The following is a 17635-nucleotide window of genomic DNA, read 5'->3' as shown; positions in this document are numbered from 1 at the left end:
TTTGTGAGACTGAGCCCCATATCAGGCTCTGTGTTGACAGTGTGGAGCCTGCATGGGATTCTCTCTCTTCTTCTCTCTCTCTGCCCCTCTCCCACTCATGCTCTCTCTCAAGATAAATAAATAAATATTCAAAAATATCCTCCCCCATGAATTCAGTTAAGAGTGAAAAACACTACTTAAAATAAGCATGCAACAAAAACAAAATTAAAAAGCAGTTCTATCACAGTTTGATAACATCTTTAGTGATATTTAAGCTTTTAGATTATTTTTGGAGGAAGTTATAAGGACAACATGAACTTGTGCTTGGTACCATATTTGTTTGATTTCAAGCATCTTTGAAACAGATGGAGTACTTAGACTTTATGAGCAGGTGGGAGAGAGTCTTTCTATATTCTTTAAAATATAAAAATCAAGATCATGGTTGGTTGTCTTTTGCGAATTGTCATGTCTGCACAGTTGCTCATGGCCAGTCTCAGAATTCGTGCTTGTGGCATTCTCCCACCTAAAATGCTCACACCACCGCCTCTGCCTCTTTCCAGGCTGCCCATCTTTTGAGATTTATTTCAAGGATGACCTCTTTCAGGAAGTCTTTAATGATTCCTCAACTGAAGAGCAACACTTCCCTTTCAGGGCTCCCATGGAACTCTCCTATAGAGCTCAATTCTTTTATTGGGTCCTATTGTTGCTGGTGTAGATTTCCCTCCTACCAGGTCTAAGCTCTCTGAGGATCTTGTCTCCCCATATCTGCATTTTCCATGTTAATTAGCAGAAAGCCCTCTTCCTAAATGGTGCTTAGTAAATATTTGAAGACTCAAAGACTTTATGAAAAAGTGGTCTTTTGGTTTCTGTGATAATGTATTGATGCCAGAACATGCATAAAAAATCATAACAAATGAGGAAAGTCTTGCAGGTGAAATAAAAGACTTCCTAGGTCTTTTTACATCTATGATAGTCATGGAAATTTAGTATGACTCTTTTAATCTTTAACTGTTCCTTCTCCTCCTCTCAAAACTAACTTTTTAGGCATGCCAGGTTATAATAACTACAGCTTAGAACATTCTATGTTAATTAGAAATATTAAAATGTCTCATTACACCCAAATTTTAAAATAATTCACTTCCAGGGCACCTGGGTAGCTCAGTGGGTTGAGCATCCTACTCTTGATTTTGGCTCAGGTCATGATACCAGGGTCATGGGACTGAGCCCTGCATCTGAGTTTCATCCTGAGTATGGAGCCTGAGATTTTTTCTCTCTCTCTCTTTGTGCCCCTCCCCCCTGCTGTGCTCTCACTGTCTCTAAAATTAAAAAAATAAAATATATAAAAATTCACTTTTCTCCTTCCCTGACTGCTTCAGGAAAGGGGAAGATTTTTTTTTTTTTTAAATATACCTGGAAGAGTAAAGATAGATACAATTGCCTATTTTAAAATTGTAGACTTCTGTTAATCAAAAGATCTCATAAAAAGGGTAAAAAGATGAACTACAAAGAATTTGGGAAGATAATTGCAACACATATAACAAATATATCTGGTATATATTAAAAAATTCTTATAAATAGAATTTTAAATTCTTATAAATAGAATTTAAAATAAATAGAATTTTAAGTTCCATTTATTAGGCAAAAGATTTAAATAGGTGCTTTACAAAAGAAACATCTAAATGGCCAATAAACATATGAAAATGTTCTCAATCTCAGTAGTAATTAGGTAAATACAAATTAAAACCACACCGACATCACACCGTATGCACACTAGAATGCCAAAATTTAAAATCTGACAATATTTTTTGGAGCAATGGGAACTTCATATTCTGCTGTTAGGAGTGTAAACCACAATATTCCATTTGGAAAGAGTGTGGCATTTATCTAATAAAGCTAAAGAAATGCCCTATGACCCAGCAATATCACTTCTAGATCTATTTCCTTGAGAAACTTCTGCCCATTGTGCACTGGGATCCCTGCTCATGTTCAGGATAGCACTGCTTGTCATAACCAACCATTGGAGCCAACCATAAAATTCCATTTGTGTAAAATTCAAAAACAGGCAAAACTGAACTGTATTGTTTAGATACACATGCAAGAGTGGTAAAACTCTTGGGCAAAGCAAGGAAATGATTATCCTAAAAGTTGGGAAGTTATCTCTGAATGAAGGGAGTAGATATGATGGGGAAAAACATGGAATGCTTCCAAGGTTCCAGCAATATTCTGTTTCTTGTCCAGTAGAAACTACACAAGTGTTTACAATTATACTCATTTGTGTTTTGTGCACTTTCTACTTGTGTGTTTAAGAAAAATTGTTTTTATGAGTACATGTAATGGTGACATGAGGAATGGTTGTAGATTTACACATGACAAAATGCTCCCTCCCCTTTTGCATTTATTCTTTAGTAAAAATCAGTCTTGAATTCTTTGGGTTTGAATTAGAAGAGGTCTTTAGGAATGCATTCACCTGTTCTCACTTTTCCTGGAATATATCTTGCACTTTCCTTTTTTTCTTTTTCTTTTTTCTTTTTTTGCTTAAGATTGCCAGAGAAAGGAAATAATTTGTGTTATCCATACTTCAACTTTCTACCTTCTCTGCACATGGCAGACATCACTAATTGATGTATCACTGCATTCTTTTTTGCTGAGCCTGGTTCTAGTCTCAGAATCCTTGGTTTTATAGTGTTCCAGGCAGCCACTACCAACAGACTAGTGCCGCTAAGTGAGATGAAATGGAATAGTAAATAGTCCTATCTGCCACTGGGAGTATTCTCCTCTCTAAAAGTGCTTTCAAAAGATCTAAAGTTGCCCCTCAGACACACAGCTTTCATAGACCTGCCCTCCTCCTTCAATGAAGTCCCCTAGCATATTCACCTGATTTGTACTTAACTCTTTTCATTATTGCTTCTCCAAAGAGACTTTTTAGATATTTCTCCCCAAATTCCGCCCAATCCCATTAACTTTAATCCTAAAGATATGCTGTGTTTGTGTTTATGTTCCATGACCTTTTGGAGGGCCACAAACCACTGTAATATCTAAGATTCTTTTTACCTCCCCTCATAACCAATTTTCACCCCCTTGGGGCAATATCACCCCTATTGAGAATATATGCTCTAGATCTCCACGGCAGGGCTTGTCATGAGCTGTTCTTCATTAGTTATTTGTAACGATGTTGTGTCTCCAAGCTGACTATGAGTTCCTTCCTGGAAGCCAGAGTCAGTCTATAGAATGTGTAAAATATTGCCTTATACATATCAGGCACTCAATAGATATTTGAGTTGAACTGAAAGAACATTTTCAAATAAAATGCAAAAATGTAATTCAGTTTGAATACAACTGAAATGGTTCTAAATGAGTGGCTTATCTGTAACTGTTTAGTCATTTATAGAATAAAAATACTCTTAGGGGCTCCAGGATGGCTCAGGTGGCTAGGCATCTGACTCTTGATTTTGGCTAAGGTCATGATCTCACAGTTCTCAAGACCAAGTCCTGCCTCGGGCTCCGTGCTGACAGCATGGAGCCTGCTTGGGATTCTCTCTTACCCTTTCTCTGCCCCTCCTCCCACACATGCACTCTCTCTCAAAATTAATAAACTTAAAAAAACTTTTATAAAGAGCTTTCTTTATGATCCTAAAATCTATTAGACTAGAGGAAATAGAATTGTTAGGTTAATTTGTATTTTCTGATCAGTTTTGTATCATTTAATTAATTAATTGCCATATTTAATGTTTGGAACTCATACATAAATGAGTAAATTCTTGCTTTTAAAATATAAAATTCATTTTGAAAGCAAAATTAATTAAATGTTAGCATGCATCTTTATAGCTATGTGCTTGGTCACAGTTCCTTTGGCTGATGACCCTGATTTGTTTTTCAGGTATCAATATGAGTGTATTAACAACTAAAAAGAGCATTCTCACAGTTTGGCTTCTTCCAACCCCTTTGCCTGACAAAATGTCAAAACTTTAAGTTCAGATGAGGAAGTGATAACTGGAGGTATCTACAATAGACAAATTGACTATTTCGAAAAACATGATCTTGGGGCACAGTTGGTTAAAGGTCCAACTCTTGATTTCAGCCCTGCCTTGGGCTCTGTGCTGACAATGTGGAGCCTGCTTCGGATTCTCTCTCTCTCCTTCTCTCTGCCCCTCCCTCCCACTCATGCGTGCTCTCTCTCTCTCTCTGAAAATAAAGAAATAACCTAAAAAAAAAAGTGGCTTTATCAAAATGCTGCTCACTGCAAGACTACTATGAGCTTAACTAGTAATTACACCATACTGTTTCTACAGAATTTAAATTAGACAGGGAAGAGAAGGGCATTAATATGAACCAAGCATGAAATCCTAACCTTCCCCTGACTGTATATAAATATGCAACTCTTCTTTGTCTGCCACTTGAGGATTGAGAGGAAATCATTGGTGCATGAAAGTGTCTCAAGTGACTGCACAGACTTACTCATGCTTCTGGGCCATGGTGACCAGGAGGCTGTGGAGCCTTTCCTGCAGGGGTGCAGAAAACGAAGAGGGACGGGGGGCTCTAACATCACAGTGAGAAGACAGTTTTTCTCTTTTTGGTATTCAAATCTTGTTCTTAAGGATCAGACATTTTATATTCTCAGAACAGTATAACTTGATTCATTGTACCCCAATACTCCTGCTTTTAAATTCTGTCTTCAGAGAAATAAATGAGGGTGTACACCTTTCTTCTATATTGTATTCTAAAATGCTTTCACAGTCCCTCTGCAAGGTTATAATTCAGTGTTTCTGAAAGTACATCAGAATCACCTTGGGTTCTTGTTAAGATGCCCTCTCCCCATATCTCTTTCCAGATGATTGTTCAGGGAGAGGGCAATGACCTTGCTGGTTTGAGGGAGCCAAACAGAGGGAACTTTGGCTCCATTTCCATTTTATTCTGTGATTATTTTAAGGGCAGCAATATTAGCTGCTAGTTCAGCTAATCTGATCCTCTACCAGATTTTCTCTGAATTGCTTAATGTCAATTTTCATGTTGATTTCATGAAAAGAAAAGGATTGGGCACATTTGTATAATTACATAGTGATAACGATTAAGAAGGGAATCTGGCAAATTTTCACAGCTGACAGCAATAACCCTGGAATAATGTAGTGATATCTGATTACCACATTATCATGTTGCCATGGCAATGTGGCTTTCAACCTTGGTGGTGTGATACTGCCTAGGATAATGAAGCAATAACCTCAGTGTGAGGACACACTGGGAAAATATTTTTATGTCATCCAATAACAGGATATATTTGAGTAATGAAAGAAATGAAGGGAAAATACTTTATCTACAGACCATTAAAGTTATGGTTTAGGTGATAGAAGGGTGGGGAAAAGGTGAAATTGCTGATGACAGTATTGTGTACAAGACAAAAATATTTAAGGAAGAAAGTTTTCACTGGCAATGGTTCTAAGTCATGTTTTCAGACATGTGGGCCCCAAAAGAAAGGTCATGACAGATATTATTTTTTCTGGGTGTGAGTATATGTGTAAGCTTATATTTTTATACTGTTATTTATTTCTGCTCCTTTTATTGACTTGTAATCATCAGTGCTGATTTAGTATATACTGAATCACAGTATTTACATTTTCTGAAATATCCTGATTTAGGATAGGCTGAATGATCATGCTTGCATAATTGGTTTCAACTTTGGAATTTTGGTTCTGCTAAAGGATTAGGTCCTGTAGAATAGCTCTAATTTATTAGCCTAGTTTGCACAGCACCTGCATAGGTACTCTGCAGATATGGGTTTGATTAAGCATTGTGACAGTTCAGTAAAGTTGATATTATTGTACCATTTTCCAGATGAGGAAAACGAGACTTAAGGAGGTTAGGTGACTTCCAAGATCACATGGCTAGTTAATGGTGAAAAGCTGTAATTAAAATGAGATCTGTTTAGTTCACAGCATGGACTCTTCTAGTTGTAGAGACTAAAAATTTTCAGGCTCCATCTTCCACTTGGACCAAGATGAACTGTATGTGGTGTCTTTCTTTCTTTTTTTTTTTTTTATTTAAATGGTATTTTTCTTTATATTTAAAGATGACATGACTGACAGTGAGTACTATCTCTGTGTGTACTGAAGCAGCTAAGACAAGCATGTGACTGATGCAGAGACAGCACATTTGGAAAAGAATAAGAAGGCAGAGGATAAACAGGTTTTATCAACAATCTTTGTTACCAGTTAATAACAATGAACCCTGACCTTCATCCTATAGTGTCTACCTTGCAGGCAGTTGGAAGAATGCAATTATAAGATGTAAAGGATTAAAATCAACATCAATATTGCACAATCTTCCTGAGTACAGAACAGTAGACACTGTTTTAGTGTGCCTTGTTGCGTAGGGTGATTACTGTTAAAAAGTATTTTTCTACTATTTTCATTTATTTATCTATCTATTTATTTATCTTTAGAGAGAGAGTGTGCACACATACTTGAGACCTCTTCTTTACCACCTTTGGTCTCAATCCTGTCCTCACTCCCATGACGACCAGGAGGGGGAGAGAGAGATAGAGAGATAGAGAGAGAGCAAATCCAAAGCAGGCTCTACACTGTCAGTACAGAGTCTGACATGGGTCTTGACCCCATGAACCGTGAGATCATGACCTGAGCTGAAATCAAGAGTCAGACACTAAACTGACTAGGCCACATAGGTGCCCCTGTACTATCTCCAATCCAGGGTAAATAGCAGATTCTGAATGGAGATCTGCTAAATAGTGATGCTGCTTTTTAATCTCATTATCATGTGAAGATTCCATCTAACTTTGACAGTCTTTACGCCTCTTTTTAACGTTCCTGTGCAACCTATACTTGCTCATCTATATAAGCTGACCTGCCCTAACCCGATGCAAGTCTGGTTATATACTAAATTTAAGCTTAACCAGCTACAGGCTCCTTTAGGGCAGATACAGCTTTCACATCCTTTTAGTAATTGATTGTTTTACTCTTTAAAATTAGTTTAGAAAAATCACAGAATAAATATGTATTCCTTGCAAAAAGTCAAATAACAGAAAAAATATAAAGACAAAGCAGAAACACCCACTTTTCCTGTCTCCTACCCATAGTCCCAGAGCTAATCATTCACTAGAATTTGCTATGCAGCTTTTTAGCCTTAACACACGCCATTCATAGTGATAGACATCTATACTGTGTCCAATTTTTTGGACAGTCACTTAATGAGAAGTCCAGCAACTAGCCCTTTTGCTATTTTAATTACACACGAAGTTGAGCCTTCACAAGGAGTGCCTACTCTGAAAGGCATACTCTGACCCCACAGCGCCTCAAGGAGAACAGGGTACAAGAGAAGCTAGAACGGTGGAGGGGCAGTGGTGCTACCTCTGCTTCAAAAGCAATGTATGGCTACTCCTTGTTCCAGTGAGCCTCCTCCTCACCAGGAACAGCCTGTGACTTCATGCAGTTTGACGTGCAGGACAAGGGGGTCCAGTCAAGTGTGGCTCCAGGTTCCACCACCTTCCCCCTTCGCATTATACTCGGTCTCAATTCTGTCCTCATTCCCAAACCAACCAGAAGCAGGAGATGCTGAAGGGGCTCCAGCCCAGCAGGCTTGCTATCTAAGCAGTGCCCAGTCACTCACTCATACTTCAAGACAAAACATTTTTTTTTTGCATTTTAATTTTAAGTAGGTTCCATGCCCAGTGTGGGACTTGAACTCAACTCACTGAGATTAAGAGTCACATTCTCTACTGATGGAGCCAGTTAGGCATCCCAGGAAAAATTTAGACTCACAAGAGAAGAATCTCTGAGTGAATGGGAGGGAGGAATGATAAATATATTTTTCAGTGGGGAAAAAGAAACATGAAAGGTTCGGAACTCAAGAGTACTCTTAGGAAGAGCTAACTGTAATGGGGCAGATGATATCCTAAAGTATACACCTATGAGAACCATCAAAAAGAGATGAGAAGGCCAAATACACAAGTTATTCTGAGGGAGGGCGCGGAGTGGGAAAGACCAATGCTTGGGCATGGCTGTGAGGGGTAGAAAGGCAGGGAAGAGGAGTTCCTTTCTCACTACCTCCTGCACAACTCCTCTAATGGTAATGAGTTTCAGAGGCTTGTGAAAGTGAAGATTCATGGGTCTCACCCTCAAAGCTCTTGACCATTCCACTGGGGTGGCCCTCCAGCATTTGTATGTGCATAGGCTCCCCAGGTGATTCATACTGCTTAGTCTGAAGACCAAATCCTAAGCATTATGCTGTATTGTGACCTGACAGCTGTGTCACAGATTTAAATAGTTGGGAAATAATGCTTCAGGATGTTATCATTCACAACTTGAGGACAGTTACAAATAGATCCCTGAGAAGAAAAGCAGATTGCTTATTTCTAATCCCTCCTTTCAAAGCTTGAGTTATCTTTACTCTGCATCAGCCTTTGTCCCTCTCCCCACCTGAAGAAGATGTGGCTTTATTATTAAGCCATGACAATCAAATGTTTTTACAGTATGTGGGGAAGTTGGGATACTGGACAGGGTTAGGCTGCTAAACTGGGGAAACCAGAGAAGGCAGGAGGGTGGGTGAGACTGAGAAAGGAGGAGCTGCCTCCTTCAGCTACACTGACAATTACTCAAGAGGGTTAAACGCAGTTGACGTTGCTAAAGGGTAATGCCCTGTGGTACTGCGCCGTCCTCGGCAAGTAGTCACTGGCCCACGCAGGACCACATTGGCATTCAATCATTTTCTGGAAGCCAAAGAAGGTAGAGGAAACATCTCTGGTTCCATCGGATAGCAAAGCTCTTTATACAGAAGACTTAATTGGTTTGTCTCTTTTTGTCTCTTAAAAAAAAAAAAAAAAGTTGGGGCGCCTGGGTGGCTTAGTCGTTTAAACGTCCGACTTTCTCTTAGGTCATGATCTCGCGGTTCGTGGGTTCGAGCCCCGCGTCGGGCTCTGTGCTGACTGCCAGCTCGGAGCCTGGAGCCTGTTTCAGTCTGTGACTCCCTCTCTCTCTGACCCTCCCCTGCTCACGCTGTCCCTCTCTCTCCTAGAAATAAATAAAACATTAAAAAAAAAGAAAAAAAAAGTATGATTAGCTAAAGGAGAAAAGGAAAGGTTGTTATCTGTGAAGTGATGGCACTTTGGTTGTAATGTAGGCACTTTATTTGAGTGGAAACAGCTGACAAGTTGGTGCTCCAGGGGAGGACTCAGCCACGTCACTGGACGGGAGAAGTTGAGGCAGCAGTGCCTGTGCTCCTGCCTCCTTTGGTTTGCACACAGTGTGAAGGGGGAGGACAAGAGGTCTGCAGATGGGACTGAGTTCTGTTTGCAGATTTACATCAACTCAGTCTTCACTCTAGGCATTTTTTTTTTAAAGCATATTTATTTACTTTGAGAGAAAGAGAGCACACGCTGGGGAGGGGAAGAGGGAAGCAGAGACAGAGAGAATTCCAAGAAGGCTCCACATTCAGCACAGAGCCTGATGTGGGGTTCGAACTCACAAACTGTGAGATCATGACCTGAGCCGAAATCTGGAGTTGAATGCTCAACCGACTGAGCCACCCAGGCGCCCCTTGAATGTGGGCATCTTGAGCTGCTCTCAGCTAGGAGTCAGTCTCCTGCACCCCTGCCTGGCTCTGCCTTGTGAACTCAGATGCCCTTGCGAAGGAGATGTTATCGTTTATACATCTATAACTTGAGGGGATTAGATTACCTGATCTCCACTGTCCATGAAATTAGATTAGAAGTTCAGTGAAATGCTTTTTGTAGGCATTAAATTAGCATTAGTTGAATTGAGTTATCTAACAAATGAACTATATTTTGAATTAAATGAGAGTTTGTAAGGATACTCTGGCATTACCTGTCATGTCTCAGTATAGGTGTAGGCAACACGCTTGTCAGGAGCCATCCAAACTCAGCCAGAGTGTGCAGCAGAGGGCCATAATCCGTTTTGATTTCACAGCCCTGCGTGAATAAGTGTAACAGCTCATAGCCTTAATGGCAAGAGGACCAGCAACACAAGTGATTACAATAAAGGGTGGTGGGTGTTAAACTAAGGGGAGTTCACGCTCCTTAAGTACAGTTTCATCGGCTGCAGTCTTTGAGGGCTTCATTTTCTGCTGCTTGCTGCCTTCTAACCATTGAACCAAGGTAGACACACTGGGGATCAGAGTGGTGAGAGGTTTCCATCTGGTTCTCCAGAGTTTGGGCCTTCCTTCCTTTGTGTTCCCTCAGTCTTGTTCAGGCATCACACTTTAAGGTACAGGGCTAGGGGATCTGCATTTAGAAAAGCTCCCTAGTGATTTGGATCCAAGTAGTTTACAGACCATACTGGTTAGAAACACTGGTCCAGGGGTTGGGAAGTGAGGATAAGAGTAGGAAGTGAAGATCGGGAAGTAAAAGGTGAGTGGGGCTTAGATGCTGAGTTGGATTCCTTGCTTTTTATTCATGTGGAATTGATTTTTACTAGGAGCTTTACCTCTTCTTCTAAATCCTTTTCTCCCCCTCAGTGGGATTTCTAGTTTATTTGAAAATGAGCTCTGCCTCTCTGTATGCCTTTATAAGGCCAGAAAGGCAAATGTGTTTATAAAAGAGTCTGTCAGTGAGGGCCTCATACACACAACACAATATACCAGAATTTAGTCTGTACACCTCAAGGGCAGTCCATTCGGTGACACCTGAATTCAGAGTGCACAGCATCAGCAGCAATGTCATCTCTGATTAGGAAGGACAATGCTGTGTGTACATATTTGGCCTGGTGAGAGAGAGAACAACTTTTGGATATTTTTGCCTTTGAGAGTCAATTAACAAGGTAAAAAAAAAGTCAGTCACATCAGTTGCTTGGAGATAAAATAGTAGTTTTTGACTGAGTATTTTTTTTTTTTTTTTTTTAGTTTCAACCAGTTGTCATGGCATGTGTAAAGAGAAGAGTGCCAGGGAACTTTATTCAGGATTAGAAGGCCAAATCCTTGGGAATCTACTGCTATTTAGGTACAGGTAATTGTTTTACTATCTTACAACAGAGTTGAACATGTAGTAAAGGAAATCACCTTTTCACAAATCTGAACAAAGTTTGTTTATGCATTTGTGATAAAATTCTGAACACTGTACAAACAAGTGTTTGAAGGACACTGCAGGTATTAAGAAAGGAAAATCTTTAACATGGAAAACTAAATAGAAAAGTAAAGCTAAACTGTCAGAAAACTGCAGTTTACCTCAATAACGGTCCATTGCTCTACTACGATGGCATCATTTCCTTTCCTACTGGAACCTGGAACTCCAGAACCTTCTTCTTCATAGATAAAGAATCCTTCCAAAGATTTAGGCAAATGGTCCCCTGTGAGGAAAGGGATGCAATTAGGAAGAATTGCAAATACTGAGTGTCTCCTAAGATCACCCACATCTTAGGTAACCCTTTGAGGAAGCTGAAAGAAAAGCATATAAATTAACAAGCACTTGTTTTGACTGAGTCAATAACATCCTCCTCTTTGAGAGTTTTTTTGGGAAGGTCAAGAAAATTTTATACTTCACTGAATTAAAATTAAACTGTAAATATGAAAACTACAATAACAAAAACAAAATAAAATAATATCATACAGTGAGAAGCAAGTGGATTTCCTAAGTCTAAAAAGCATCAGGAACTGACCACCCTGAAATCAAATTTTGGTTTCTGACCTATATGTTTATGCACATTAATTACACCATTTGGAGAGAAAACATAAAAATGTTCTTGAAATTACAGGTGTGATATTCAAACTAATATGAGGTAAGATTACCTCAAAATAATATAAACACAAAACAATTCTTTACCTCAATGATGCTTTAAAAAAAATAATAGAAGAATGGTAACAGGAAAATCCTAAACAGAAGTCATTGTCAAAAGAATTCCTGCTGGGAAGGAAGTTTTAAGGGAGGGCCTCTCTGACATTTTCTTGAATAGTTGACAACAACCAGCTGGCGAAAACTAAACTGATTTTATGGATGTTCTTTTGTCTCCTATTTTGCAATAGGAGACAATTTTCCCATGGTCACGTGCTGGCTAAACTTTATGGTTTTTATACAGGACAGTGTTGCATCAAAGTCTCCCTGCTGCACAGTTATCTAAAGTATAAACTACAACATTTTCAAGTGCTCTATTAAGCTTAAAAATAAAGAGGAGAAACATAATTTCAATGTAATTTTTAGTTTTGATTTTTATTAACAGACTATAAACTTTAGGAGAAAATCATTGTTATTATTATTTACACCATTTACAGTTAGGGTACAATACCATGAAGAATTTACCTTGTTCAGACTGGTTCTCCAAAACCCAGTAAAGTTTAATTTACTAGTTGGAGTTAGTTTTTTTCTAATTATAGTGTATGTTCCACTTCCTTTAAATGTACTTGTCCACTGTCCAAAGTGACCAGTGGAAGTAAATCTTTTTGATTGTAAATTTAGAGCATCACAAGACCATCTTTAAAACTATGTATGTCCCAAGTCCTTTTTTAGAATGAGGGTATGAATTTTAGAAATAATTATATACTGTGATAGTTATGTAATTAATTATAATCTGCCTCTTATTTACTTTGGGATTCTATAATGTGGTTTTGCAGCTCTGTGTCTGTTTTCTTATTCTCAGTGTTGGGATACTCCAGTACTTCTAAATTTCTTTTGGTTTAAAGGAATGAAACCATGCCACACTCACACAATGCCACACAAGAATAAAAAAAGCAAGACTCATTGCTCTGTAGCAACATGGAGGAATTTCAGAAACTATGTTGAGCAAAAGAAACCAGACACAAAAGAGTAAATACTGTGTACTTCAACCTATGTGAAGTTCAAAAACAGGCAAAATTAATCTATGGTATGAATATTAGAATAATACTTTCTCTGGGTGTGAGGATATTGACTGGGAAGTGTCATGAGGTGGCTTCTGGAATGTTGGAAATATTCTGTACCATTTTTCCCCCCTCTGAATTCCTCCCTCCCCAGCTTTATTGAGATATAACTGACATATAAAGATATGCCCTCTATATCTTGAACATTTGTTTTTATTCAGCTGTAAACATAAGATTAATGCACTTTTCAATATGTTTATTATACTTATGTCCCTCCCTTCTCACTTTAGAGCTCCCAGGGCCCTGACTGACCTTCTTAGCGCCCACACCAATCCCCAGAGCCACAGATGAATGAGACTTACACAGGAGAAAGTATTTAATATCTCTTGAACAATTCTCCCTAACAGAAGAGGAGGTGAGGCGGGGTTGCGGGGAAGGTCCTATGGGGAGTGGCTGTTTGGGTGCTTGCTGTGTTAAATCTTCCAGGTAATGGGGTGAGTTGATTGTAAACAGTTACCTAATAACTGTTCCCAAACGGAGTCACTTCTTTTTTGTTTTTAATTTTTTTTTTAACATTTTAATTTATTTTTGAGAAAGATAGAGTACAAGTGGAGGAGGGGCACAGAGAGAGGGAGATACAGAATCCGAAGCAGGCTCTAGGCTCTGAGCTAGAACACAGGGCTAGAACCCATGACCTTTGAGGTCATGACCTGAGCTGAAGTTGGACACTTAACTGACTGAGCCACCCAGGTTTCCCAAGAAGCTTTATCCTCTTATACTCATGTGCCTTACTATATTATCATTTTCTATGTGTGCATAGTATGAAAAAGTTACAAAGCATTGACCTAACCCACTGCTGCTTAAGTTTTTTTTAGCCAAATACCACTGGTATCAAAGGAAAGTACCATTGAAGGATAATCTCCAATTACAGTTTGAGTTGATTTGTGGCAAGAATAAGATTTCTTTAAAGTCTAATGTTTATATCTTAAAATCCATGCCATCTTTGCATTCTTTTCAAATATGTTCATATTATGTAAAAAAAGTAAAGTTCTCCAACTCCCCATATTAAGTAATATTGACGTTCGATCAGGGCGCCTGGGTGGCTCAGTCAGTTAGGTGACCGACTTTGGCTCAGGTCATGATCTCATGATTTGTGGTTTTAAGCCCCACATCAGCTCTGAGCCTGGAACCTGCTTCAGATTGTGTTTCCCTCTCCCTCTGCCCCTCCCTCACTCGCACTCTGTCTCTCAAAAATAAATAAATGTAAAAAAAAATTGATGTTCTATCTTGTGAATCTGTGTACTCCCTAGCACAAGGCTGCATACCCCCAGGGTACCTGGACCCTGGTTTAACAAGCACAGGCTTAACAAATTCTCAGGGAATGGTTTATGTGTCTGGCCATGTGCTCAGACACTCATTTCAGCTATATATGACATTGGCATTTCTGTAAATGTGAAGAAATGTAACATTCTATTTTAATATTTTTGGTCTATGCGTCGTTTTTGGCATTACACTGCCTAGAGGTAGGCCTGGGACTATCTCTGAGAACTGGAGGGCACATATGGAGAGGCCCATTTTGCATCTCATTCATGAACATTCTGTCTCCAAAATAAATCTCAGCCTCTTAACAGCATGCCCCCTTCCACTCTTGCCTTCTCTAATCCACTTCCCAAAATGAGGCCAAAGAAGTGATTTTAAGAATGCATATCAGTTCATAGCTCCCTATTTTTATTGATTGATTTATTTATTTATAAATAAAATTTTTAATGTTTATTTTTTAAATATTTATTTATTTCTAGGAGAGAGAGAGAGAGAGAGACAGCATGAGCAGGGGTCAGAGAGAGAGGGAGATACAGACTCTGAAATTGGCTCCAGGCTTTGAGCTGGCAGTCAGCACAAAGCCCGACGCGGGGCTTGAACCCAGGAACCGCGAGATCATGACCTAAGCAAAGTCGGACGCTTAACCGACTAAGCCACCCAGGCGCCCCTTCCGTTTATTTTTGAGAGAGAGAGAGAGCAAGTGAGCATGAGTGGGGGATGGGCAGAGGGAGATGGAGACACAGAATCTGAAGCAGGCTCTAGGCTCTGAGCTGTCAGACAGACTGATGCAGGGCTTGAACCCAGAAGTCATGAGAACATGACCTGAGTCAAAGTCGGACTCTTAACTGACTGAGCCACCCAGGCTCCCCCATAACTCCCTCTTTAAATCTTCAGTGAAATGACTTGGAATAAAAATTCTGGCAGGATGCTTAAAATTTTTCTTAAGAGTACACACTCCACCTAGGTGCCCTCTGACCCACTTTCTTAATTGCACGAAAAGGGGCACATTTTAAAATAATTTCTGTGCCTCAGCTTCCTCATCTACAAAAGGAGGATAATCATACCAACCTCATAGGTTGCTGTCGGAATTAAATGAGTTAATAAATTAGAAGTGTTTAGAACAATGCTGGTGTACAGTGAGTACAAATACATGTAGGTCTTGCTGCATTATTTGTAAGATTGGCTGCTGTTACCGCTTCTGCCTTGTATGGAGCCATTCTCTCTGCATACCCTGTGCCAGCGACACAGACCTTTTCCCTGTTCCTCTTTCCTGTCCTACAGTTTCTGTACATCTGGGGGTGTTTCCTCTGTCTAGAACGGCCTGGCTGTGGCTCTTGAATGCTGGCTTTCCAGTCTCAATGTGATTGGTGTCTTGTTATGCGGGACCTCCTGATCCCTCCTTACAATATAGTGTTAGGTAATGTCACAACACTTTTCTCCATTTTGAAATTAGATACATATGTTTCTGTACCTGTTAACTGCCTGACTGCCTGATGCCACATGGCCAGCTTTGAGGTAGGGAAGATGTCCATTTTGTTCATCATTGTAAACCCAGTGCCTGGCATATACATATTTGTGGTGAGTAAAGAAATACATTTTGTCAGTACTCTATCCCACTCCTCATTCTGATACATCTCGTCTATCAGCTCCACACAAGCATTTTTATAGGGGTGAGGAGAGCGAAATGAACTTAAGTCTAAAAATTCATGAAAAAATAAAAATGTAGCCTTAAGATATGGGTCTACTAAAGGTGGGAAGAGACTGTTCTCTGAGGATAATGGTGGTATTTGTAGGCTATTGAAGTTTGGGGACCTCATGGGTGTGTATGTATGTGTTTTATATTAGCTGGCAAGGCTGCTCATCCGACCTATGCCAACTACCCAGTGGATCTCTGCATATCCTGGTAAATTGTTTTATCTTTGTTGGCTCAGCTAGGACCATTTGGAGTTCTTTGTCCTGCAGTGCAAGCCCCTGGGTGTGTGCAGGGATTCCAGCAGAGGTCCGGCTTGGTGAGGACCCAGCAATGCTGGAGAAGGTCAGATACAGGAGACCTTTGCAGTGGGAAGACTCAGGCTGCCAGAACAGCAAGACGGCCACCGGGTACCTCTGCTGTGGGGCTTTTCGCAGCATCAGGCTTTGAGAGTGCGTGGGAAAGGACACTGAAGAGGAATTTCACAGTCCTTATAACCTCTCCACCGTGACCCACCAAAGGAGAAAACTTTTTAAAAGTTTTGTTCCCCACTCCCTGTTTCTAGAGGAAGACATTTTATAAGATGAGATTTGTGGAAGAATGTATTTAAATGTCTGTGCAATGTCTGGTTTTGTGCTTCTATTCCTCATGGTGAGCTGACTTCTGACAATATTTTGGAAGAGGATGGAAGGAAGACAAAACAAAATATGCATTGTCCCCCATGTGCTTTAGCTGTCAGGCATCAAATGTCCCAGAACAAAGCGACCGATTCAGCCCTGCTTCCTCTGACTTGCTTCTCACAGTGACACAGGCATGGGTCACAATTTCCCCTCCTCAGCTTCCCTGTGGATTCCTAGGGAAGTCCCGAGTGACACACCCAGTTGCCAGGCCCCACAGACTGTGGTAGCTCATTAGGGGCTTGGCATGGCCTGCAATGTAAAATGTCTAATGAGACATTCCAGAGCTGCTGAGAGGGAGAGATTCTCCCCTGAGCTCTCTAAATAGCTTCTGAGGCTTTATGAACAAAAGCTCCACAGAATCTCTGGCTGGCAACTGCTGTGGCTAATTTTATTTTCATCAGGCAAGGCCCAAGGCGGGGATGCCTGAAAGAGATTTTGAAAGGAGTATTTCTCGTCTTTCCTTCAGCAGTTAGTCACAAACCAAAGTTTGAAATGGTTCCAACTTAGACTTTTTGGAAGGAAGAGAAGGGGGAAGAGAAGAGAGAGAGAAATATATGAAGCATTAGCTGAACTGCAAGTAGCTGATCCATACTAAAAGTACTCTAGTTGCATACAGCAAGCTGCAGGAAAGAAAACTACCACCAGAGAATAAGCTCTGGCGGTGGGTAAGGCGGTGGGTGAGGCACTGTGGGAGTCATTTTGTACATACTGTATCTTATTACATTTTGACAGCAGTAAAGTAGGGGGTATTTTTATTCCCCTTTTAGGAAACTGAGGCTCAGTGAGCTCACCTAACTTTCCCAGATCACTCAGCTAATAAGTAGAGGATATAGGATTTAAACCCGGTCTATCTGATTCTAAAGTCCATGCTCTTCTTATTAGATTTTGCTGCTTCTGGGGCACATGGGTGGCTCAGTCACTAAGAACATGTGACTCTTGATCTTCAGGCGTAAGTTTGAGCCCCATGCTGGGTGTAGAGATTACTTTTAAATAAAAATCTTATGGGCTGACTGGGTGGCTCATCTGGCTGAGCATCTGTCTCTTGGTTTCACCCGGGTCATGATTTCACAGTTCGTAGCATCAAGCCTGGAGTTGAGCTCTGTGCTGAATGTGGAGCCTGCTTGGGATTCTCTCTCTCTCTCTCTCTCTCTCTCCTTCTCTTTCTCCCCCTCCCCTATTT

General features: G+C 40.1%; 1 protein-coding gene across 3 annotated transcripts in view; it reads right to left on the bottom strand.

The window, feature by feature from the left end:
• The window catches only part of RFTN2 (raftlin family member 2), an 81583-nt gene that overhangs the window by 19506 nt on the left and 44442 nt on the right, over window positions 1-17635 (bottom strand). For all 3 annotated transcript variants that reach the window (XM_039219761.1, XM_039219762.1, XM_039219763.1), the window contains 2 exons: window positions 11161-11282; window positions 9807-9910 (listed from right to left, as the gene is read on the bottom strand). In XM_039219761.1, coding sequence (XP_039075692.1) covers window positions 9807-9910; window positions 11161-11282 — 226 coding nt within the window. The remainder of the gene's footprint in view (window positions 1-9806; window positions 9911-11160; window positions 11283-17635) is intronic.

The sequence above is a fragment of the Hyaena hyaena genome, unplaced genomic scaffold (genome assembly GCF_003009895.1).
Source record: "Hyaena hyaena isolate Hyena2069 unplaced genomic scaffold, ASM300989v1 scaffold_832, whole genome shotgun sequence".
NCBI lineage: Eukaryota > Metazoa > Chordata > Mammalia > Carnivora > Hyaenidae > Hyaena > Hyaena hyaena.
The sequence above is the reverse complement of the archived record's forward strand: the minus strand, read 5'-3'. Positions and strand labels throughout refer to the sequence as shown.